The sequence below is a fragment of the Sinocyclocheilus grahami genome, unplaced genomic scaffold (assembly GCF_001515645.1).
Source record: "Sinocyclocheilus grahami isolate Dianchi unplaced genomic scaffold, SAMN03320097.WGS_v1.1 scaffold2.1, whole genome shotgun sequence".
In the NCBI taxonomy this organism is placed as follows: domain Eukaryota; kingdom Metazoa; phylum Chordata; class Actinopteri; order Cypriniformes; family Cyprinidae; genus Sinocyclocheilus; species Sinocyclocheilus grahami.
This window is the reverse complement of record NW_015505181.1, coordinates 3,936,120-3,961,272: the sequence shown is the minus strand read 5'-3', so window position 1 is coordinate 3,961,272 and position 25,153 is coordinate 3,936,120. Positions and strand designations below refer to the sequence as shown.

Below are 25,153 nucleotides of genomic sequence, written 5' to 3'. Positions count from 1 at the left end.
ATGTATACAAAAAAAGTATTATAATGATTGCTTTTATATTGTTAGTAATAGAAAGGCAAACATTATAATACTTTCTCGTTTGCCGTCAACATTCAGCAAATATGCATTTATATCATTTAAACAAATCTTTCAATGACTAATGAACATCTAATTTCAAAAACCTTGCAAACTTAGTCGAATCCAGCTGTGAGATCTTGTGAAGTGAACATGTGACATGCATGATCGCGTGTTCTCTGCGTGACGGTCGGTCCGTGCGAATTGAATACGGACAGGAGGAGAGTTCAGCTTCATTGAGACGCGCGATCGACAAACTTTAAAATCGTGATTTCTAATTATGCTGCGCTTCATGCTTTTGCCCAATGTCATATTCATGTCATTTTCACTGTGTGCTGTATGTAAAATGAGTGTTAACTTGGCTTTGTTTGAAGAAAATGTGATTCCCAATGCACACAAACGTCCCAGAATACTGAGTGCCCTGTTGGTTACAGTTTACTTCCTTTTTAATAATATTTTTATTAAATATTTGTTTATTTGTGAAAAATACTTTGTCATTTAAAGCATAAACATGTTTATTTTACACATTTATTTTTTAATCCATTTTCAAATGATTTCAAATTTCTTAAATATTAAATAAAATACATTTAATACAATGTAATACAAATACAATTAAATCGGCCATCGGCCACCGGCCACACTGCTTTCCAAGATATCGGCATCGGCTGTCAAAAAACCAATATCGGTCGACCACTAAACTTTATTAGTTAACATAAACTAATAATTTAAAATACTTCTAAAGCATTTAATAATCTTAGTTGATGTTAATTGCAGCATTTACTAATATATTATTAAAATCAAATTGAAGTTATCTTTTATTATTATTTAATGGACCAAACATGGAACTAACATTTATTTTTATTACCTAACGTTACAAAAGATTAATAAACAAATATATTGCTCATTTGTTAGTAAACGTTAGGTAAAACATTAACTAATATTGAGTAATAGGACTTTATTGTAAAGTGTTAGCAATTAATAGTTGCAAAAATAATAATTGTTTAAACAGGTTTCCCCAAATACTCCCTCTTGCTGCTATTGGTCAGACAAACACATAATCCCGCCCTCAGACACTGCCATTGGTTGAGCCCGTGTTGCTATGCGATCTCCTGCTAATAGTTCAATAGGTGTGTCTTAATTCACATACTTTTCTGAGTATGCACGATTAATTTCGTAGTATGTGAGTGTAGTATTGAGTTACTGAGGATTAAAAAAAAAAAAAAAAAGTTGTAGAAAGTCAACCATCACTGCAGCCCTCCACCAGTCGGGGCTTTATGGCAGAGTCTCTCCTCAGTGCAAGACACATGAAAGCCCGCATGGAATTTGCTAAAAAACACCTGAAGGACTCCAAGATGGTTTACCTTCCAACAAGACAATGACCCGATTAACTTAAAATTAACTTAAATGATTTTAGCAAATGGCTGCAATATAACAAAGAGTGAAAAATTTAAGGGGGTCTGAATACTTTCCGTACCCACTGTAAATGCTGGATGACAAATACATTGTATAATGTATATAGTATGTATCATCTGGGATGCAACTAATGTTTTGTAAGCTCTACAGAATTACAGTGTTTACACTTTTGGGTAAATCAACCTACAAATGGCTTAGCTATAGGGATTTTTAGGCATTTCTACGGTGGCCGAGAAGTGCAGAACAAATCACAATTCTGAAAACAAAAGAACAAATAAGCTGATGTTATACAGCCACTTTTAACAAAATGTAAATATACACTCCGTATTTTTTATTCCAGAGTAAGGGCAATTCATACAATACATTTAAACTGAGCTACTTTAATACCATTAACATCTAAAAAATTACACACTTCACCTTTATCAAGCATAGCAAGGATTTTGTGACAGCTTGTCTGTTATACATTTGCTGCGCTGTTCTATGAACTGCCATTACCTGGGAAACCGCTATATTTCTGCTGCTCCGAAAACAACACCTGCTAGCAGAGAATGAATGAGTTTGCGGTTTCAATAAGCCCTTCTGCTGTTTTTATTCAGATCAATGCAAAAAATGCAAAAGAACCCCCAGAGTTGTAAATGTGAACTGGTGGATCGACAAGAAGCTAATGCATTATAAAAATCTAAACAGTTAAGACAGTAAAATATATTTTTACTGTATGTTATTTATTTAATATAATAATTAATTGATAATAATTGTTTAAATTAATATAATTGACAGTTTTGACTAAAAATTGTTTAAAGGCTGAAATGTGAAGTTTATCATTTTATAAAACTTTTTGTTTATGTAAAAACCTTTATCTTAACTGCCCTACGTTAAGACATTGCCCTACCCCGCTCATACGGTATTCATTTTATTTGTGCAGGTCTTAAAAATCTTAAATCTGATCTTAAAAATCCTGCAGATACCCATGGCAAATCCTGCGGTGTGAATTTCACCTGACAAAAACACTGGTTGATTAATTATGTTAAAATCTTGAAAGATCAGGAAGGGTGAAGATATATGAGACAGAAACTGCTGCGAGAATCGTTCAACAGTAGATTGTTATTTGTAAGTAATTAGTGTTGGATGACATTTATAGATTAATTTGAACGGTACTGGAGTCGGCCGAATTTGCAATTGCTGCTTGGAAGAGATAACGAGTTCTTGCTTTCACAAAAAATTATAAATGTGTGCCGCTTTCATTGGCCAATTAGAAACTGGCACAATATCGACGTTTTCTCTGTGGGAGGTGTTGTGATGAAGTTCCTGTGTGCTGCAGGCACTATGCTAATACAACATCTGCCTAAACAGGCATAGCCATGGTAAAGAAAGCAATATTTTCATATGCATGAAAGCACATTTCAGTGTCAAACCTGAGCCTTTCATGATTATTCTATTATTCTAGAGAAGACATGTTGTGTATCTTTTTTGCCTTTACAGTGTCACAATCAAATCAATGAATATCTTCTGTTGTTTTTGTACACTTGTCAACCTTTGCCTAAAATATTCAGAGCGGTTCGTATTTTTGTTGTTTGCCAGGTCAATAGATTTGGAAATGCCAGGGAACATGTCTACTGTTTATGTAAATATCACAAGGAGGATTTGTCAGAGAGTTGTGTCTTTAGAGATAAATGACAGACACACACTTTATACTGTTATAGCGTATTCTGCATCTCTAGTCTGATGTCTCAATTAATATGGAATTCCTTGGATATTGTAGCAGTTTAAGATAACGTAAAAGTTTATTACTTTGAGATGGGAATCATCCCATCTGTCCGAAAGAATTGATATGACAGACTGTTGAAATATTGAAAATGGTGGTAGTGCTGCCACAGCAAGCAGAGTGTGCATTACTTTTCAAAAAGTCTGAGCTCTGTTTATAAATGAATCTGCTTTATACCGTGGTTAACTCATGTACATGTGTTTATCTTAAAAATTTTTAGTGTTTTAAGCCTTTAACGCTTTTGTGTGTAGAACACTGATTCAGCATCAAGCTGTCATTACTAGTTCGAATGAGTCACTCAAGGCTCTGTTACAGACTGAAAAGCATCACTTTAACAGTAGGGGATGTTTTTATTCTGTTATTTGACATGCAAAGAAAAATAACAAACATTTTTTTCTGTTTTTCCCCCCCCCTCTTTCTTTTGCTGTGGTAGACTGAATCAGTGATTAGTAAAGTGGTATGACAATATCCAGCAACTTAGAACATCTGGCAACCAATCAGAATCAAGCACTCTTTAATGCAGTTGTATAAATGTAAAAAAAAAAAAAAAAGAAAAAGATAAATGATGCAGTTTGCATGATAATTATATAATATGCTCAAAATGGTCATTATAGTTTTAATACGTCTAGCTTGTTAGTTTGAAACCTCCTGAATTTTAATTAGTCGAGACATCATTTTACAAAGGACTTGATAAAAGCCTAATTAAATTAGTTCTAATGAGCTGAAAATGTCTTCTGTTTTGCTCCTTTTCCAGAGCTGCCCACAGGCTGGGAGAAGATTGATGATCCAGTGTACGGGGTGTATTATGTTGAGTAAGTGACTCTTCAATATTACCTTCAAATCATCTTTAATATATGACCTCATCCCGAAACATCAAAGAAACAACCGCCATCTTTTAGATTGGGCCTGTTCTGTTTTGGCTGTATACACCCTTTGTTACTGTTACCATTTTGAAATCTTGTTCTCTCTCTTTCCCTCCCCTTCAGAGGGACCCTTGGGTTTGTAGCGCATAAATATGAATGCATTCATATGTTTTGATGTTGTTTCAAAGCAATACCTCTGAGGCAGAAAGCCTTCAGTTTTTTGTCTCTGGAGATGTTTACGTATGTTTTGAGCAGTATTTGCCTAGTAAATTGCGCAGACCATTTGGAAAGTGGTCTGGATCGCAGCTGGGTGTGATCTGTATTTTTTGGTAAATGTTGTGAATGTGGTTTTATTTTTGCCTTTTGATCTGTGTGTATTGAGCTTGTCTAGTCGGGTGGAGAGATTTTGCTTTTAAGCACATAAGATGAGAGAGAATAGCACACATTTTTTATCAATTTTAAAAGAATTTTAAATGTATTCAGAGGCTTTCAGCCATAGTTTAAGCCACTGTTATTGTATTTTCTCTGAATTAATTCACTTTATTTCTCGTCCGCTTACCTGCTCTCCTTCTGCTCAACCTTTACCTGCCCTCTCATTCTATTTCCTGTTTCTCCCCCTGGTTCTGTTATTGGCTGTGTCCTCTGCGTACTCATCTTCACCTCTCTCTCTCTCCCTCTTTCTCCACCTCCCAGTCATATTAACAGGAAGACACAGTATGAAAACCCAATTCTGGAGGCTAAAAGAAAGAAGCAACTGGAGCAGTCTCAGCCCGCTGAAGGTGAGCGGTATATCCAAGGTTCGTTTCAGGCCCAACATGCCGCCATTTCTTTTTTTTGCTTATATATTTGTGATTGTCCATGTTTGCCATTTAGAGTTTGTTGCAGCTTTTGGTTTTGGAATGGTGGGATTACGGTTAATCTTTTCATGGCTTAAGTTTTTTAATTATTTCATTTAGCTATTTCACTGATTCATTTCTACTGAAAACAGTGCTTTAGTTTTTTTTTTTTAATCAATGTAATTTGAAAAAAGAAATTTGTTTTTGTTAAATATATAAATAAGGATATTACTAGTTAATAACAAGGAGAAACCAGTATTGAAGTCTACATGAAATGCCATCTGCAACCCATTTTACTTCCATAATGTTAATATAAAATATTTAAAAAATAGCCGTTAAAGTCAAAATGAACTCATTTACTTCCTTAAAAGGATAGTTCACCCAATAATTCTGTCACCATATACTCACACTTGTGTTGTTCCAAACCTGTATAACATCTGCGGAACACAAAAGAAGATATTTTGAAGGATGTTGGTGACTTAACAGTTTTGGGTACATACTTCTCTAGTATGTACAAAAGAAAAAGAAATAAAAAGAAAGAAACTGATTCTGAAAGTCATACAAGTTTGAAACTTTACCTTTAAGGAAATGAATGGGGTCGATTATGAGCTCATGTTGACTTTAAAGGCTACTCATTCTATAAATGGTCTAGAAAGTTGTACTGAAATGCAGGTTGTCATCCTGGGACATGTCCTTGATCTTGTTCCCAGCCAACTCAGTTGAATATTGCTTTCTTGATTCCCTAATAACTTCTTCTCCCTCAAATTCAAGTATCTCATATTCTGCCACTGATTGTGATACAGTACTGATAATAGTTTTACAACTGGAGGAAGTTAGGGCACCGTAGGTGGCTCTAAAGGTCCAAAGCTGGCAGCTGTACAGCCTCAGTATTAGTTTGATTAGACAGGAAATGCGACTGGCTTGAGAGACACACAAAAAAGGAAGTGCACCCTTCCCTCTTTCAGAATGGATAGAGGAGCATTCGTCAGGAGCACCGCTAGCGAGCTATGCTGCTAACCACCAAGAGACTTACAGAGAACCTGGCACCGCCCCTCCACTAGCATCCCAACTGGGGGCTAAACGTATGTGCTGCCTACTTTTTTTGTTTGTAACACAAATACATACACACCTGTGTGTGGCGTATTCCTCTGTGGACATTCACTATTCACTCACTCCTGTTCACTTTTTCCAAATCTTCCTTCCCTCAGCTCTCTGTCTCTTCCGTCCCTGTATTGTTTGAACACCTGGTGATAAGCTGCTTATTTAAAGATTTAGCAAACACTCTTTTTTTAGTGGAAGATATTGCATTGTCCCTCACGCTATTTGCCATTTCTCTCTGATGTCTTCATGTGGGCACTCGTTCAGTTTCTGTGGTGCTTTCTATAATGTCAGATACAAAAGATGCATTATGGTCAAAGTCAAGGATGTGTTGAATTAATGAAGAGAAATGCTGTCATTTCACAAGATTGTATCTGTAATGATTTGACGCATGTAAATCCAGCCATGGCTTATGCTCTAAAGAAAAAAAAAGACCTTGGACCTTAAATTTATATACACACACATTTAGGATTATATACAATGGACAAGAGTCCATATTGAAAGTGTGGGATTTAAAAAAAATTGAATTTATGTGTCCATATATATATATATATATATATATATATATATATATATCATGTCCAGTCATTTGCATTCAGTGTACAGTGTGTCTTTCTTCTCAGGGTATCTCTGCAGTTTTCTCTGATCCTTCTGTCATGACAGACCATGATGAACAGATCATACGCCATCTTTCTAGCCCAGGGGTGCCCAACCCTGCTCCTGGCGATCGACTGTCCTGCAAAGTTCAGCTCCAACCCTAATCAAACACACCTGAAGCAACTAATTAAGGTCTTCAGGATCACTTCAAAATGAAAGGCAGGTGTGTTTGATTAGAGTTGGAGCTAAACTTTGCAGGACAGTTGATCGCCAGGAGCAGGGTTGGGCACCCCTGGTCTAGCCAATCACATTCTTCTTCTGTGCTTGCTCTTCCATTCTTTCCTCTCATTCTAACTTACTAACAGCACTTTTGTTCTGATCTAGGACTGATTGCCAGCTGATGCATCTACTAACATTCCTTTAGCCATTTTGCTGTAAATCTATGATAATGCACAACACCGTTATTTCACAAAATTATTCTCACAATTACACGTTGGTAATTTCCTTTCTGACAGCAATTCTAACTAAAAAATAAAGGAAGGTTTGTCTTTGATGTTGACATGACAGATTAAAATGTTAAATGTTTGAAGCTTATTTATATTATGTAGTTTGTATACTGTAAAAAGTGTTCAGATGGATGGATGGATAGACATACTGGCAGAGATGGATGGATGGATAGAGAGAGAAAGAGAGAGAGACAGACAGTCAAATTGATAGATTTAGGTCATGTAGTACAAACAGTTAACAGACAGATAGACAGTCATTTTGTAGAAAGACAGATAGACAGACATTTACAGACAGATAAACAGTCCATTAGTTAGTAGACAGAAAGACAGACAGTTTACAGACAGACAAACGGTCACTTGGTAGATAGGTAGACAAACAGACAGACCTAAACAAAATATGCTGCTTTTGTCAAGCCAACTTAATAACAGTGGTTGGTAAAGTTAACTTTGTTGCACGGCTTCTTCTTGAGATTTAAGATTTGCTGTGCTGTAATACACAGAGGTATCCATAATCATCTCATACAGAGGGGCCAACAGATTTACTTTCACATATTCCCATAGCTCACAAATAGCGCAATGCTTTTCTTACCGCAGGAGGGAAGCCATTTTTCACAAGAAACCCTGCAGAACTGAAGGGGACATTCATTAACACCAAGCTGAAGAAGAGTAGGCGTGGGTTTGGCTTCACCGTAGTAGGAGGAGACGAACCAGATGAGTTCCTGCAGATTAAGAGTCTGGTGCTTGATGGACCAGCTGCCCTGGATGGAAAGATGGAAACAGGTACAACTGAAAACTGTGGTCACATAACACATTTTTGAGCTGTAGTCTTTGTTCTTGGGCCAACACATGCTTTGTTTCCACAGGTGACGTTATCGTGAGTGTGAACGACACTTGCGTGTTGGGTTACACACATGCCCAGGTTGTGAAGATCTTCCAGTCCATCCCTATCGGCTCTATGGTCGACCTTGAACTTTGCCGTGGCTACCCCTTACCCTTTGACCCTGATGACCCCAACACCAGCCTGGTGACTTCTGTGGCCATTCTGGACAAGGAGCCCATCATCGTCAATGGAAAAGAAAGCTACAACTCGCCATCCAGCCACGGGAGCGAAACTACAGGTGGTTTGAATGGCTCCAGTGACCCACCTCGCCCCCACAGCCCTTCAGCAGAGGTGGCTTCTAATGGCTCACTTGGTTATCCCAGTGATGTGGTGACATTGGCGTCTTCGATCGCAACCCAGCCGGAGCTCATTACTGTCCACATGGAGAAGGGTGACAAAGGATTTGGCTTCACAATAGCAGACAGCCCGTCTGGGGGAGGCCAGCGAGTGAAGCAGATAGTGGATTACCCACGATGCAGAGGTCTGAGGGAGGGAGACATCATCATGGAGGTTAACAAGAGGAACGTGCAGAACCTGACACACAATCAGGTGGTCGATCTGCTCAGCAAGTGCCCCAAGGGCAGTGAGGTGACCATGCTGGTGCAAAGAGGTGAGCTCACAAGGAAATCATGCTTTAAAAATGGAGAAAAAGCGAGAAAAGATCACAAGCATTCATTTATGGCATCATTAGACTGCACTGATATTAAAATTCTGACCGATACCATTAAGCATAAATTACTTTTATGTTATGGCTGATAACCAATAAATAGTCGATATTAAAATTCAATAATATTTTGTCTAAAAAAATAAAAAAATAAAAACACATTTAAAAAAAAAGAAAGACTCAATTGCCAAAAAACAATCTGGTACTAATACACTACTGTTCAAAAGTTTGGGATTGTGAAGATTTTTACAAATGTTTCTTATGCTCATCAAGGCTGCATTTGTTTGATCAAAAATACAGTAAAAACAGTAATATTGTGAAATAATATGACTATTTAATATAACAGTTGTCTTTAATATACATTTTCAGCAGCCATTATTCCAGTCTTCAGTGTCATTCGATCGTTCGGAAATCATTCTAATATGCTTGTGCTGCTTTGTGGAATCTTCAAAAGAACAGCATTAAAAAAAAATTGTAACATAATAACATTATAAATGTCTTTACGGTCACATTTGATCAATGCATCTTTGCTGAATAAAAGTATAAAAAAATGTAAAGTATTTAAAAAAAATCCTACAGACCCCAGACTTTTGAACATAAGTGTATACATTCCTATCAAGAAAACTATTACATTTTGTTATCCAAGTTGAATCCTATTTTAGATTTTCCCACTTCTAAACGTCACATAAAACCATTGTGTCTGCTGTTTCCAGTTTAAGTGGGTGCTTTTTGGCCCTTTTTGATGACATATTTCTGCTTTTATAAATCGTGTAAGCTTCCTTTCTCACTTTTTGTCACTCTGCTCTTGTTTTCTTCTGTGTTCCAAACCTGAGAATGTGAACAGGGTCCTGCAATGTGGACCTGACTTTATGCAGATTTTTAAAAGTTTGCTACTTGAGTGTAGAGAAGGAAATATATGTAAAATACACCACAAACATGGGAAGAATGAGGGAAGAGGCTGTTCAGTTAGTGTAAAGTTACTGAATGAGAGCTCGGGCGCTACAGATGAAGAGAGAATGACAAGAAAGTGTCCAGACAGAGATAGTTTCAGGTGAGAGGTCTGTGCCGATCATGAATATGAAGCCTGTGACGGTGACTTTTCCCTTGAGGGATGCCAAAATAAGCTGTCTGTTAACCCCCATCTGACACATCCACACAGCTTTCTCTCTTTGTCTTGAATTTGGGTGGGTGTGGGTGGATGGGGGGTGGGGGGTGAGTTGAGATGGAAATGTCAAGGTTACCTGCTATTGGTGGAAAACCTCTGCCTTACAGACCGCAAAAGAGAGTGAAAGAAACCAAGAGAGACAGACCAAGAGGAACAGAGAGACTTGTGTGTCTGTGTGTAAAATGAGAGAAAACATTGAATACCAGCATCTGATTGTTAAAGAAAGAAGTTACTTCTCATAGAAAGTTGCAGTTTGTGAGAATTAATCCAAGAATTTTGCGCAAACAAATCCCCAGGTCTTTCAGGACCGGCTTTAAAATTCGGTTTTGTCTGTTCTCAGAGCATTCAGTCAGAGCCTGGCACTCGGATTATTAATTTGATGAATTGAAAGCACTTTTATCTGTCTTGTGTAAGAGCTTTTAATAGGGCCAGGAAATTGCTGCATGCCAGTTGCAAGGCCAGAGCCTGTTGTATTAAAACATCCCCATTTGTCATTTGCGACAGTTTCCAGTATGTAAACAAAAGTGTGTGCAGTCCTTACATCTTTTATGGCTCATCAATAGAGCTGCCGCCTTACTATTTCGGTAAAGCATAATGCCAAATTGTCCAGAATGTAATGGCCTACTGAACTGACGTCACATAAATTGTAGTGCAATTTATGAATTACACAGAATAAGATAGCAGGACTGAAATGGCCTGTTTTATATCTATGTGGCTTACAATTTCTATTTTATTTTATTCTATTTTTAAATCTGAATTATAGCAGAAAAAACACTTGTTGGTCTCTGATTATACTTCAAAATGATTTGGAACAGCGTGTGTAAGGCACATCGATATTTCAGTCCACATTTCAGTCCTGCTATCTTATTCTGTACAAATATATTTTTTGACAAAAATTATTTATTTACAAAATGTTTGTTTATATATCTTAAAGCTGCAAAAAACCTGCCTGTTTAATTATAAGAGTCAGAGAGAGGGTGGGTAATGATAATTTAATACTAAACTATGACTGTGTGTGGTGCAAAATACCTTAACTAACATTATAAGTGGGCTTCATGGTAAAAAGATAAAAACATTTATGTTAAACCACTTTAATTATCATTGGAGTAATCCAAGTTCACACCAGAGACGTCTCTAAATGTCTCTAAAATGTGAATGCATGTTTTAAGTATTCTCTGTGCTCACATGTCACCTTTAATTGCTGGCCTTGATGTCATGCAGCAAATCCCACCACACACAAATAAGCAGATACGCACACACCATTCTTTTTCATCAACACTAACTCATCGCTGGTCTACCAATTAGAGTAGAGTCCGAAGAAAAATCTAATGGGTAGAAACATGATTATTGTCTCTTAATTCCTTTAAACACATATATAAAGGTTGGTGGTCTAAAAGCTTTATTACATCATTATTGGTACATTTTACTCACCTATTAATAGCAAGCTGTTGCGCTGTAACACTGTGGTTTTCCTTAAATGACTATTCTGGGTACAGGTTAAGCTCAATCAACAGCCATTGCAGTGTAATATTGATTACCATAAAAGTAATTAAATGTGTTGCTGTGGCAACAACATAAAATTGAATACAACTTTACACAGAAAAGCTTAGCGATTTTATTACACTAAAATTTTTAGCTTATTGTTGAGTTCTTGGGGCTATACTAGTGAAATATTTAACATAAAAAATATAGTATTGTAACATTTATGGATTATCCCCATTGACAGCTGCATTCTTTAATTCTACCCTCCAAGATTTCATTCTGATAATCAACATTATGCCACAAGTGCTGTCAAATGAGCTCAATCTCTACTGAACCCAGAAAACATTCCTTTAAAAGCCAAGCAATAATTTTGATCTTATGTGATGCTTGACTGACCATAAAACCAAACTTGTGGTTTCCAGTGTTGGGCTGCCATCGTAGACGTTTTTCTCCCATGAGGCTTGACCGCTGTCAGTTTTTTCCTCTAGATGTTTCTCAGCTGTTCAGGACTAAATGTCATGCTTGTAAATGCTCAGTAGATTTATGCATCTGTTATGCCCGGGTTAATCAATTAAACACAATGTGTGTTAGCGAGCTGAGCACATCATGGCTCAGAGTCAGAGGCCCTTAGGTCCATTCTGTCTCCCTGAAGTGTGTGTGTGTGTATGTTTATGTATTTACATCAGTGTGGAATCGCTATTGGTGCGACACGTTAGAAGGCCATTTCTATCCTCATTGCAAATCCTCCTGTTGGTGTTTATCAGAATTTGCCACTTTGAGAAAGAAAGTAAGGGATGCTCCGCATATGGATAGTGTGATGAAATGAAAAGGTGTGTACTACTATCTGATCTGCTCCCTTTATGAGTCATCAATCAGCAATGACATCACAAATCTCAATTTCCCCAGCAGATATGAAACTGGCTTCTACTCAGGCATCGGCTAGTCTGGTCTCATTAGCTGCTACTCCAAGCATCCAAATGAGTGTGTTAAGGCTTATTCCCACCAAGAGGGAAATGAAAACACAAAGCAAATCATACAATGTTAAACTATTCACACCAAGAGTGAAATGCATTTTTCGGGCTGTTGTTCTCTCTGACTGCCATTGAGATGGCGGGGAATGCTAACAGATTGGTTTTTGCAGATATTGTAGACTTCTTAGGGAAAAATAAGTCCTAAAATTAATTTCTATCATTTTTTTTAAATCACAGGTGTGAGTAGGTTCATATAAATAAATTGTTCCATATGAAGTCTCTCATTTTAAAGATTGAAAGTCACTGCAAATATTCCCAGTGAATATTAATGCTTTTTCAAGTTGTTGTCCTCTTAAGTGAAGTTCATCAGCAGCATAACGGTAACTATATTGGCGTCCACACCAATGGACGTGTGTTCTGTTTATTATATCGGTTATATCATCTCATTAAAGGCGGGTGGATTCTGATTGACTGTCAGTGTTTTTATCGTTTATCAAAAAAAAAAAAGCGTTGAAAGTGAAGTTGTTTCTCCATGTTTTTATTGTTGTGTGGTGTTTACTGTTGTCCTTTCCTATTGTCAACTTTATAGTTATAGTCATTGTCCTTAGTGTGAATGGCCTTTAAACCTGCAGGAAATTTAATATAAGCTGATCTTTTCAGGATGGAACACCATTGCTGTCTCATTTTTCTTTTCTGGCTGGACCAATGCAGCTTGGGGAGGATAAACATCCATGATTAGTGATGTGTACAAAAGTAACCTGATTTAATGTTTGAAAGTTATTTTTTGCGTAATGTTTTTACTGAATTGTCCAGCAGCAAAAAATTTGTTGTAGACACATACTCAGGATATCAACAGTCCAAAAGAAGTGGTGGCCTGGCTCTAAGTCAAATCTAGAGGTTTTTAGTGAAAAATACATTTTTAGATAATGGTTGTGAGGAGCAGCTTCTCCTCGACTGCTCACCCTTTGGCTTGAAGCATAGAACCCACCAATCACACGATTTCACACCTTGTTTCCATGACGATGCTCTGCTGCACTTTGCGGTGGGGTTTCCTGTTAAAATTATAAAGCGGAGAGGTCTTGCACACAACATGCAGGTGTATCACATTCTGGAACAAATGCCAGCAGGCAGTGAGGACAGACAGAGACAGACAGGTGTTTTCAGGTCCACTCTGCAGCTTATTCTTTCATTATGTGTTACCCTTGGATGATTTTGATTGACATGTTTGTGTGGACCTACTGAATCCACACAAGCAATGGAGGAGAAGTAGTACAATAGCCATCAGAGCTGTATCTATGTGTGTGTATGCACAGGGCCGTTTTAACATCACATCATGCCCTGCCACCTACAATTGCAGGCCATGCCAGTTTAAGACTATTCTAATGTACACAGCTGTGTTCTACCTAGTGAGCAGCCTACATAGGCAGTATTCTGAGGCCAGTTTGTAACTGTCAGGAGAACTGTTTGAAACACTCTACATTGCCAGCAATTACTCATAGCAGTTCACATGGGAGACTCACAATTGAATTAAAATTGTTATTGTTTAATATTGAGTTAATTATATTTTAATCAAGATTTCTATTTGTCCACTATCTTACAGAATACAGAATATTGAAACTTTACAGTATTGAATGAAGTATATTTAGAATTTACATTTTGCTCCCTTCATATGCCATCTTGGATTTATCACAAAACTTGTGCAAGTTCATTATTGGGTAAAATAATAAATTTTATTAGGCCCATTCACACAAAGGCAGGTAATTATAATGATAACTACAAATAAGGTTTTAATAATCATTCTAATTCTATGAGAATAACTGTGACATGGAAGGAATGATTCTGTTGGAATCACTGAAGGATTGAAGGAGGTGCATATATAATCGGCAATTCTTGCGCGCCGTCTGCCATCTTGGATTTATTACAGAACTATTATTATTGGGTAAAATAATACATTTTAATTGCACTGGACTAATTTTGCTGTATTAAATGAAGTATATTTAAAATCAACGTTTATTCTGCTTTGTCCACCAAGCTGGTTCATAGAGGTCGTAGAAATGCATTGCCTTCTTAATAAATGTGATGCTGCCTTTAAATTTGGCTAAAATTGGTTATGTCAGAAGGCAGCACAGTACCCTTCAGTCTCTTCGTGCCTTTATGCACATGCATGTGCACATGCAGTGCATTATAATCTTCTCCTGCTAAACCTTCTTATTAGTCTCCTCTGTGCCTGACGTGGTTCACGCTGACCTGTCACCAGTGTTCCTGCTGACCTGCGATGGCATGTTCAACACGGTTATGGAGGAAGCTCTTAGTCTCTCACACAAACAGTATTGTTAATTTGAGTTCAGGCGTGCGCTGAATCATTTAACTTAATTGCAGAACTGAAATATAACCAGTGTCAGTCAAAATTTCTTGGCTATTCTGCCCAAGCCTTTGAATAAATAACGATTAGGTGGAGATCATATGGTATCAGTCCTGCACTAAGGAAGGATGAGCGGAAATGGCAGGCGTCTTGAAACTCCCTCAAATTGCATGACTATAGGATTTGAAACGGGTCCAAGAGTTAAGAAGCAATCACAATAAGAGTCATCCACTTTTAATGCATTGGTCACTTTGTTTGCTTTTCATTCAGCAAGCAGCACTGCTTAATGGGATTCAGATAAAGCCATTATGTGCCCAGTAAAGTGAGATGGATTAATTGATTACAAGGTATTAAGCAGCATCTCTCCTCTATAAGCAACAACCTCCAGACATTCTCTGTGTTATTAAATCAGACCCGCACAGATCCACTCTTAAACTCACAGACTTTTTGTTTAATGCTTTCCTGTTGCTGCGCAACTGTGGAATAGTATTTCTGTGCAGGAAAAATATTACAGAAATTACACTTGAGGCCATAGGAATCATCAACGTTTAGCTGAATCAATATTACAAATTGAATTCAATTGAATTGAGAGGCTGTAGTGAACATCTTTAATGATGGTTCAAATAAACTGATTATTACTGGCCTACATATAATGATTGTTAATTTTAAAATGACAGTTTCATAAATTTATCTAAGGCAATTAAAGGAATAGTTCACCCAAAAAAGAAAATTTGCTGAAAATTTACTTACCCTCAGGCCATCCGAAGATGAGTTTGTTTCTTCATCAGAGCAGATTTGGAGAAATGTATCATTACGTCACTTGCTCACCAGTGGATCCTCTGCAGTGAATGGGTGCCATCAGAATGAGAATCCAAACAACTGATAAAAGCATAACAGTAATTCACAATTATTAATTTAATATTATAAATTAAATTATTTAAATCAGTTGCATTATAAGTTAAATTTATCTCTCTCACTTTTTGGGAAATAATAGTTTTGAAATTCAATTAATTTTAATTCAAATTAAACAATAAATAAATAAGTATATGACAATGACACAACTTTAAGGCGAGAGGTCAAATAATTGCAACGATTTCAGAAAAATTGCACTACCAAACAAGTAATGCAAGATCTGAAGTGAATACATAAAGAAGAAAAAAATTAATAGAGTGTGTTTGCAAAAAGGGTGTGTAGCGGTGCTGCAGAAACTTTTAACAATTAATGGACTGTAGTGGAGATGGGCAGAGAGAGGAGAGGGAGGGTCGGAGAGGAGGGGGGCGGCAGACCGCAGAGGATGATCGTGTTTGTTTTGGGGATAATGATTCAGAATGGAGGCAGGACTTGATGGGGCATGTCAATTTGTGATGGAAAGGATGATGGAAGATTGAATACCTGGAGATGTATCAGAATAAAGAGCAGGCGCACTTTACATGAGAGAGCGATGTGTGCAGGACAGGCTGGATGCAAGTGCGCATGTGTGTTACCGTGGGTGCGCTCACACAGAGACGACTTGCTCTCAAGGGAACGGCTTCCCAATAAGCAGCCTTTTTTCCAAGCCAGACTGGAATCAGAGGACCGATCACACACACCCGCTCAGCATCTTATAGCACCATGCAGTGAAACACACACCCAGCTGTGAAATCACAAGCAGACTCGTGTTTGGCGTGATCACGCTAATGAATCTTGCCATAGTGGAATCATTGCGAGACATCTTCTATTTCCTGTTTTTTTATGCTATAAATGACGTGCACATCTATTTATGCATGATTGCTTAATTTATGCATGGCCTGTCAGATGCAGCCTTTCTGGTGGAGGTGTGGGTGGGGCGATGGCACATCGACGCATGTTGATGTGGGAGGAAAACGGTGTTCGGAGGAGGGAGTATGATGGTAAAGCGAGTGCGAGAACGCTCGCATTGGGGAGAGAGAAACGGAGAGAAGGAGCAAACACATGAAGACGGAGTGAGGGTGATGCACATCGAAACAAGGAGGGGGAGGGCAAAAAAGAAGAAGGAGAGGGAGAGAAAAAATAGAAGCTCAAAAGACAGGAGAATCAAGGACTGGTTCTAGATGCAGGATCCTTCGTCAACAACATCGCGAGGGGCAGGGACGCTGGAAGATGGTTTCAGTAAGAGGGGAACTGACCGTTGCCTATAATTTAATGTTCAGTATCTTGGACTCCTTCTCCATGGGTAATAGCTTAGCACCTGTCTGGGCATAAACCCCTCTCTGTTTCTCTTCCTGTGTCTCGTTCGTTCGTTCTCTCTATCTGTCGCTCCTCTTTTTCTGTCTTCATCTCTCGCGCAGTGTCTGGTAGGTTTAAAGGGATCGTTCTCCCTGAAATTGCATCTCTGGCTTCATGTACTCTGCAAACCTTGCGTAGAACATAAAAGGAAATATTTTGCACAATACGCCGGCTGCTTTTTTCCTTACAGTGGAAGTGAATGGTGACCAAAATTGTTGCTCATTCACTTTCATTATATGGAAACGGGCAGCTAGAACTTTCTGTTGAATATCTCCTTTTGTATTTTACTTTAGCAAGAGTGTTTCAGTTTGGTTGAACTGTCCCTTTAAGTTTATAGTGTCTGCTTAGCATTTAATCAGGATAATAGGGGTCATTCCTATGATGCGGATGGTCTGTGCTGCCCTCTTTATGCTGTAGGAGTAAAGGAGCGAGAGAAGAAACGGAAAGAGAGAGGGGGTTGCCGCCGCACCACACGCCCTAATTGGAGTCATCCATCTGTCTTGGGATTGCTTTCAGATTTGTGCCTGTGGGGAAGGTGAAATCTTTGTGCACACACAATTAATATTTCTGTCTCTTTCGCTCTCTGTAGGGGTGGCACCTGCGAAGAAGAGCCCCAAACTGGTGAGTACAAGTGTTTTATTCTCGTTCTCCCCTCACTTTGTGTTTTTTGTTGTTACTCTTCTCCATATTGTTTCCAAATCCTTTTGCTCATTATCTGTGTCATTGGTCTAGTGTTCAAAAGAGGTTTTACAATGTCGCTGTTCTGGCAGAGAGAGTCTGATATGCACTTCAGTGCAAATGCTCTGGAGGTGGACGGTGAAACCATGTGGTCAGGGTTGGGAGGGGGGTGTTCACCCCTGGGAGGAGGGCTGATTTTATTGGTCACATGGGCTTCCTGTAAAAGCCCTCTAATGATTTACCAAAGACAACAAAACCAGCAGGTTTCCATCCTTGTAGCTTCAGGGACAGAATATAGTGTTTTTATTTTTAATCTTTTGAGTTTCACCAGCCTGATGATGATAGATGTAGGATTTGAGCTCTCAGTGAGTCTGTGGACAGTAGAAATAATAATCAGTGTTCTTCTGTTAAAATGGCAGCCTTGGATTTCTCTACTTTGTTGAAATGGACTCGTTGAGCGTCTCTTAATTCTCAAATGGCCTCTGTTTTATTTAGATGGATTTATTTGCTACTTATTGAATTGTGGTTTCATTTTCATTATTCTGCTGTAATGCTGTAATGCACAGATTCATAGGTTGTGCTGGGATACAAAAGGATGCAGAGGTGTGTGCGTGGGTTTAAAAAGAACTTCAGATGACTTCAGTTGAAGAGGGAACATTAAAAATGTCAAAACCTGACCCTGCTAACTTATATTTAAATAATTAAATTATTCATGTAATAATAATTTTGAAAAACAGGAATGAAAATGCTTCTATTTTGCATTTTTATAATTTTATTTATTTATTTTATTAATAATTAAAGAAAAAAAAATACAAATTAAATTGTCAGCATAACAGTTAGGGTGATAACTTCACTTTAAGGACGACAGCATTTACAGTAAATTGTAAGTTTGAGAAAAACCTGGCTTTATTTATTTGTTATATTAAGATTAACCATATATATTTCATGAAACAAGCTTACAAAATGTGATAACTGAAGATTAAATGAGTTGAGTTCCTTAGAGGGTATTGGTTGAGAGGGTGAGGTTGAATGATAGTTGAGTCAGAACATTAAAATAGCAGTTGAATGTGCCGATATAATTCATGGCTTGAATGAATCCTGAAGGAGAGGTAAGGAGAGTTGTGTGTCATTCTGTCCTTCAACTCATTCATTCACTTTTCTTTTTTTGTTTCTTTTTTTCTTGCCTGCTTCACATTTATTCAATTCAGTCCATCTTAAAGATGCTGGGGAAGTTGTGGTGCTTTTTTCTTCTCTATTCATGTTTCCTTTTTCCCCCGCCACAGCAACAGTTGGAGCGTAAGGACAGTCAGGGCAGCTCCCAGCACAGCGTGTCCAGTCAGCGCAGCATCCACACTGACTCTCCCCTCCACGCCTCCCAGGCCCTGCTTAACGAGTCGGCCGCTCCACCACCCCCCTCTCAGCCCCTGCCAAGCCTGCCCCAGGACCCTCCGGTAGACGGAACTCTCCAGAAGAAACCAGATCCCTTTAAAATCTGGGCCCAGTCCAGGAGCATGTATGAAAGTAGGCGTAAGTAATATGGGATTCTGGTGGAGGGTGCATTGGTAGCGGATCACTCAGTCTCTCCTTTATATTTGGTTGGTAATGGGATATCAGGTTTGGTTGGTTGGGAACAGGCTGGATTCCTTGTTTGATTATTCTGCTTTGCCATTTAGCTAAATATTAACATTTAGATCAACATCTGTTTGTTGGAGAAAAAATGACTTAACCTTGGTGTAAAAAGATTATTGCATGGTTGGATTGGTTTAACATCAGTTGTCATTTTATGCCAGTGTGGTTTCAACAGTTGACACCAATTTTAAAGCAAGACACTATAGGCAACAACATGGTTTTTTCATGTACTTTGAGATTTTTGGCTATTTGTCATAACTTTTTTTTTTTTCAGATTTGTGGTAAAAAAAAAATTATTGTCAAAAAAATTGAAAATGTATTTTATTTCACTTTATCTGTTTGCATCTGTAGATTTCCATTTAAATACATACTTTCAAAGGCTGTTTTTTTTTTTGCACTGACTTAGAATTCTGAACTTAAGTAACACTTACACCAAACTTCACAGTTTTGTTCCTATTTTTTAAAAAGGTTTTTAAGAAGGGTTTGTTCATGTATCATTTGCCTGATTTTATACGTTTTACTCCTAAAAAAACATAGTTATATATATATTTCAATGTCTTATATATATATATATATATATATATATATAAAAGACTTTGAAAAATCTCTTTTATAAAAACTTTTGACTCTAATATGTCAACAAAATGAAACAAGATTTTTGAACCTGGCTTTATCCAATGTTCAGATTTCTGTTCCGGAATTTAGTGCAAATTAGTGCATATTAAATTAAATAATGCATCAATTGCATATTTAAACATAACATTTTAGAAAACTTGTATGACAAAAAAAAGTTTGCAATTCTTAATGTAATCAATCAACTTGGGAAGTATGGTGAAGTACATTTTTTGCCCTACTCAACTGGGGTGTCTTGCTTTAAGAGTGGATCTATACTTTAACAAAATTTACATTTTCAACCAGACTGCATGGCTGTTGTCTTTCAGTATTTAAATAACTGTCCAAAGCTAATGTAAACCATTAGCCATCAGTTAGAATCTGCTATGTCTGTTGTGATCAGAGAGCTGTGTTCAGATGAACCTGTCATCTGTACTTCCAAAGCTATTCATTAGCCTTTCTCATTCCTTCTTTCATTTACTTTGCTTTAACCTACTCACTCACCGCCAGTGAGAATTCAGTGTGAACGGCAAGGCACTTCTGACCAGTTACACTCCTCCTTGCCATCAGTAGATTCACACGCTACAACACATCTTTTGACAAATGTGCATATAATTGGTAGTGGTGGAAGACAGTGAATCCAATACTACTTTCACGTGTGCCAGAGCAGAGGGGCTAATTAACAGGAATATCCTTCAGTGGATGTTAAAAAGCTGTGGAATGGAGCGCTCCAATGTTTGGGTTGGAAAATTTTGCTAACTTGGAGTGTCATCATTGTTTCTTTTATTCTTTTATTAGGGTCCGTCATTAGTAAGTCCTAGGAGTGAAGATGTTTGGACTTTGGATGAGAATCATGAAGAATTTAACAGCTCCGCCTCTTAACTATTCCGGTTACTTAACAGTTCCATTAACAGTTCTTTTAAGTACTTTTCCTTTTTTGGAAAAAAGATTCAGTTCCATAGTCAAAAGATAATACAAAACGTGTGTGTTTACAAACTTGATTAACCGAAAAAGAAAAGACTCTTTAATGTAATTTGTTCAGGAACTGGACTACACTCAATTGTGCGTTATATTTTTGATTCACTAAAAAAGGACAGACTTTTTTAAATAATTCATTATTCATTGTTGTAAACCAAGTCTTTAGAGTCATTTGTTCGAAAACCAGACTTCACTGGCTATGCTGAAGTTTAAACAATTCTCGCAAAACATGTGTTTACAAGCTTTTTAATGATTCGAAAACAACTGACTCTTTAGAATCATTAATTCGGGAATTGGACTATCCTTATTGTACCATATGTTTTTGATTCACTAAAAAATAAAAAGACTCGTTGCAGTAATTCATTTGGGAGTCGGATTAATGGACTGAATGTTTTTGATTCACTAAAAAGACCCGAATCATAAGAGTAATTTGTTTAAGATTTCCACTAGTTCTGGTGTATGTTTCTGATTCACTTAAAAGAACCGGCTTATGGTTGGTCAGTTGCATAATCAGACTATACTGTTGCAGTCATTGATTGACATTTTTTGACCAGCTTGAGAACATTCAGTCCAATAAGGGTGAGCAGTGAGCAGCTGGATTGAGAGGCTTTAGTGCAAATTATTGTAAGTTGAAGGTCTATCTTTGTCATAATGCACAATTTGAAGAGTCTGCTACAACCGTTCTTGATGCTTAAACAGTATGGTAATATTGCCCCTGCAGGAGCCATTCTGCTTCCTGTTTCTGTTACAGTATATTGCTGTACATCTGGTTAGACTGGAGACAGAGGTCCTTGTATGTGCCATCTGCTCCACACGTCCAGCTGCATTACAATAGATCTCCAGTAAAAACCTGCGTCAGAAATTTCTGCCCAGATCCAAGGTTTCCAGCTCTCTCTTACTTAACAGGCGTAAATGTCCCCCGACAGAACATCATGTGATGCATTGGAGAGCTACAGGGTCAATAATGTAAAACCTGACAGATTGCTGATGTCTGCAGGGCTTCAAGTCTAAAAGAGAAGGAAGCTCTGCTGTTGCTCGTCCTGATTGATTTGACATGGAAGTGCTGTGGTGGAGACGGCGCTCAAGCGGTGGTGTAACACTCAAGGGCACAGCTGCTTCAAAAGACCCCTGTATTCTGTCTTCCACTTCACTTGATCTGTAATCTAGATTTTTATGCACATGTGTCAGTGCTTATCATTTTCCCAGATGGGAATACCTGTTAATCATTTTGTGCTATGTGAATTCATTCAAGCAGAGTCATCATCATATCTCACCTTCATTGGTGTGAACCAGTTAGAAAAAAATCTAGATGTGAGACATTGTTCGCTTTTCTGCCACCTTGAACCAGCAGCCATTCTCAAAAGAGGGAGGTTTGGGTTCTAAATCAAAGCTTGTGCGTCATTCTGCAGCTCAATTGATCATGGGCTCAAGCTATTTTTTTCTCCTTTTCAGTGCCTGATTACCAGGAGCAGGATATTTTCCTGTGGAGAAAAGATACCGGCTTTGGATTCAGGATCCTTGGAGGCAATGAACCTGGCGAGCCGGTGAGTGCAAAGCAATGAGTGCAGGCTTCATTTATGCAATTTTTCAAGTATTATGCTCATTAGTTTGTTCAATTTAAAAAATATATTTATTATAAATAAATAGTTATTTAATCAGTCTCTTGTGGTTAGGGGTAGTTGTAATTTAGACATAAAACTATTACTAAAACTTATACTTGCAGCTGTCATATGAAATTGTGACCAGTTACAGGACCTAAAATATATACTTGTATATATTACTTTGTCATATTTCATACATTCAAATATAATCAAACCCAGCATATTGATATTAATTAAAAAATAAAATAATGTAGTATTATTTATGTTCTAATAAATAAAGAACTTGTTTATGTTTTGAATTAGCTTTTATTTTTATAAAAATGAAACATAATTATTTTCTTTTACATTTTATATATCTTTTAATATTTCTGTTTAGCTTTAAATGTATATTTTAGCTTCTATTTTTCTATTTCAGTTTTAGTCATTTTAGTCCTTGAACTTATTTTAGTTGTCAAGATAACAATTCTAAGTTTAAGTTTTCAAGTTTATTTTGTTCATCTACTATTTAGATTTTATTTTATGTCAGCTTTATTTCAATTAAAATAAACAATTTTAATAGTTTTGGTTTTAGTTATGGATAACAACACTGGTTAACATGTTACTATGTTTGTCAAGTACATATTTGATATTTGTTTTAATTAGTTATAACGCCAGACAAAAATACACTTGCACTGTTTGACAGTTCTAAAGGCGCCCGACAAATATAGGCCCTTTGAAGATTTTCCAAATGTAATAGTTCAAGCTTGGCTGAGTTCTCAGATTCAGTCTTCACAGCTTGTGCATGATACACATTTCTATGTGAAATGTGCCCAGTGCATTACAAACACGCAGCTTTTGGCAAAACTTGTCCCCAGTGAAAGCATCTGCCCTGTGTGTGTGTAGGTTGACAAAAGCTTTGATCTGTGCAGTACAGCCTCGATCAGTCAGAAATATCTCTCAGACCACCAGCTCTTCTCTTTAATGAGGCCATGTTACATCTTTGAACTGATGAGCTGGTGTCTCGGACTCTAGTCCTTAAAGAATAAAATACAGAGCTGCCTGCAATACTGCTCTTTTCGGCTGGTAAAAGGGTATCAAATATTCCAGAGAGGTTTTCTGTTAGGAGAACATTTCACAACCATTAGTCTTAAAATTTCAGCGTTTCAGTGAACGAGTTTGAAAAGTGATGAACCTCAAGGGGTGAAGTTCAGTTTGGCCAAGACAAATTTGTTAGTTGGGAGGATTTTTTTTTCTTGTTAACTGTGTTTGTCTCTCCTGGCTGTATAGATTTATATTGGCCACATCGTGAAATATGGAGCAGCCGATGAAGATGGGCGTCTGCGATCAGGAGATGAGCTAATTTGTGTGGATGGAACGGCTGTTGTGGGAAAATCCCATCAGCTAGTCGTTCAACTCATGCAACAAGCCGCAAAACAGGGTCACGTCAATCTGACCGTGAGGCGCAAGACTGGATATGGATGTAAGCAGGCTCCAAAATATTATTATTGTTGAGAAAAATTACAGGCCATAAATATGTATTACTAGTCGTGATACTGTATTTTACATTTTTATTGAAAAATATATTTTGTGCCTATTTCAGCAGAATTATTTTATTATATTATTTTAGCTGTTTTTCTTGCATTATTCTGGCAAACAGGTCATTGTGTCACCTGCTGAGATAATAATGAGATAAGCCAGTGGCAGTCACAAAAACGTGAAGCCACATTGTGATTTTGTTGCTCGTATTTCACTTACTGACTAACTATTTATTCATTCATTCATTTATTTTGTTTTATACAATACTGTTTAAAAGTTTGGGTGAATGTTTTTAAAATAAGTCCATTTAATGCTTCATTTATTTGATCAAAAATAGAGTAAAAACAGTCAAATTGTGAAATATTAGTACAGTTTGAAATAACTGTTTTCAATTTGAAAATGTAATGTATTACTTTGATGTCAAAGCTGATTTTTCAGCATCATTACTCCAGTCTTCAGCGTCACATGATCCTTCAGAAATCATTCTAATATGCTGATTTGATGCTTAAGAACCATTTCTTATTATTATCTTTTTGTAGAAACAATGATATATTGTTTTCAGGACTCTTTAATGAATAGAAAGTTCAAAGAACAGCATTTATTTGAAATATAAATATTTTTTAACATTATATAAAATGTCTTTGTTCTCACTTTTGATTAATTCATTGTGTTTTTGCCAAATATTAATTTCTTTAAAAAAATATAACTTATCCCAAACTTTTATACTGCAATAATATAACAAAAACAAACAACTAAAAAAAGACAAAGAAATATATATACATATGTATATGTGACCCTGGACCACAAAACCAGTCATAAGGGTCAATTTTTTTTAATTGAGATTTGTACATCATCTGAATAAATAAGCTTTCCATTGATGAATGGTTTGTTAGGATAGGATAATATTTGGCCGAGATACAACTATTTGAAAATCTGGAATCTGAGGGTGCAAAAAAAATCAAAATACTGAGAAAATCGCCTTTAAAGATGTCCGAATTAAGTTCTTAGCAATGCATATTACTAATCAAAAATTAAGTTTTAATATATTTACAGTAGGACATTTACAAAATATCTTCATGGAACATGATCTTTACTTAATATCCTAATGATTTTTGTCATAAAAGAAAAATCGATAATTTTCACCCGTACAATGTTTTTTTGGCTATTGCGAAAAATATACCCAAGCGACTTAAGACTGGTTTTATCACACACACACACACACACACACACACACACACACACA

The 25,153-nt window shown here is 37.0% G+C and overlaps 1 protein-coding gene across 1 annotated transcript in view; it reads left to right on the top strand.

The window, feature by feature from the left end:
- LOC107553826 (membrane-associated guanylate kinase, WW and PDZ domain-containing protein 1-like) overlaps positions 1–25,153 on the top strand; it is a 94,752-nt gene that overhangs the window by 52,813 nt on the left and 16,786 nt on the right. The window contains exons 9-17 of the mRNA XM_016236167.1: positions 3,984–4,041; positions 4,786–4,889; positions 5,894–6,010; positions 7,724–7,909; positions 7,993–8,619; positions 17,487–17,518; positions 18,859–19,102; positions 22,247–22,338; positions 23,662–23,854. Of these exons, the coding sequence (XP_016091653.1) occupies positions 3,984–4,041; positions 4,786–4,889; positions 5,894–6,010; positions 7,724–7,909; positions 7,993–8,619; positions 17,487–17,518; positions 18,859–19,102; positions 22,247–22,338; positions 23,662–23,854 (1,653 nt within the window). The remainder of the gene's footprint in view (positions 1–3,983; positions 4,042–4,785; positions 4,890–5,893; positions 6,011–7,723; positions 7,910–7,992; positions 8,620–17,486; positions 17,519–18,858; positions 19,103–22,246; positions 22,339–23,661; positions 23,855–25,153) is intronic.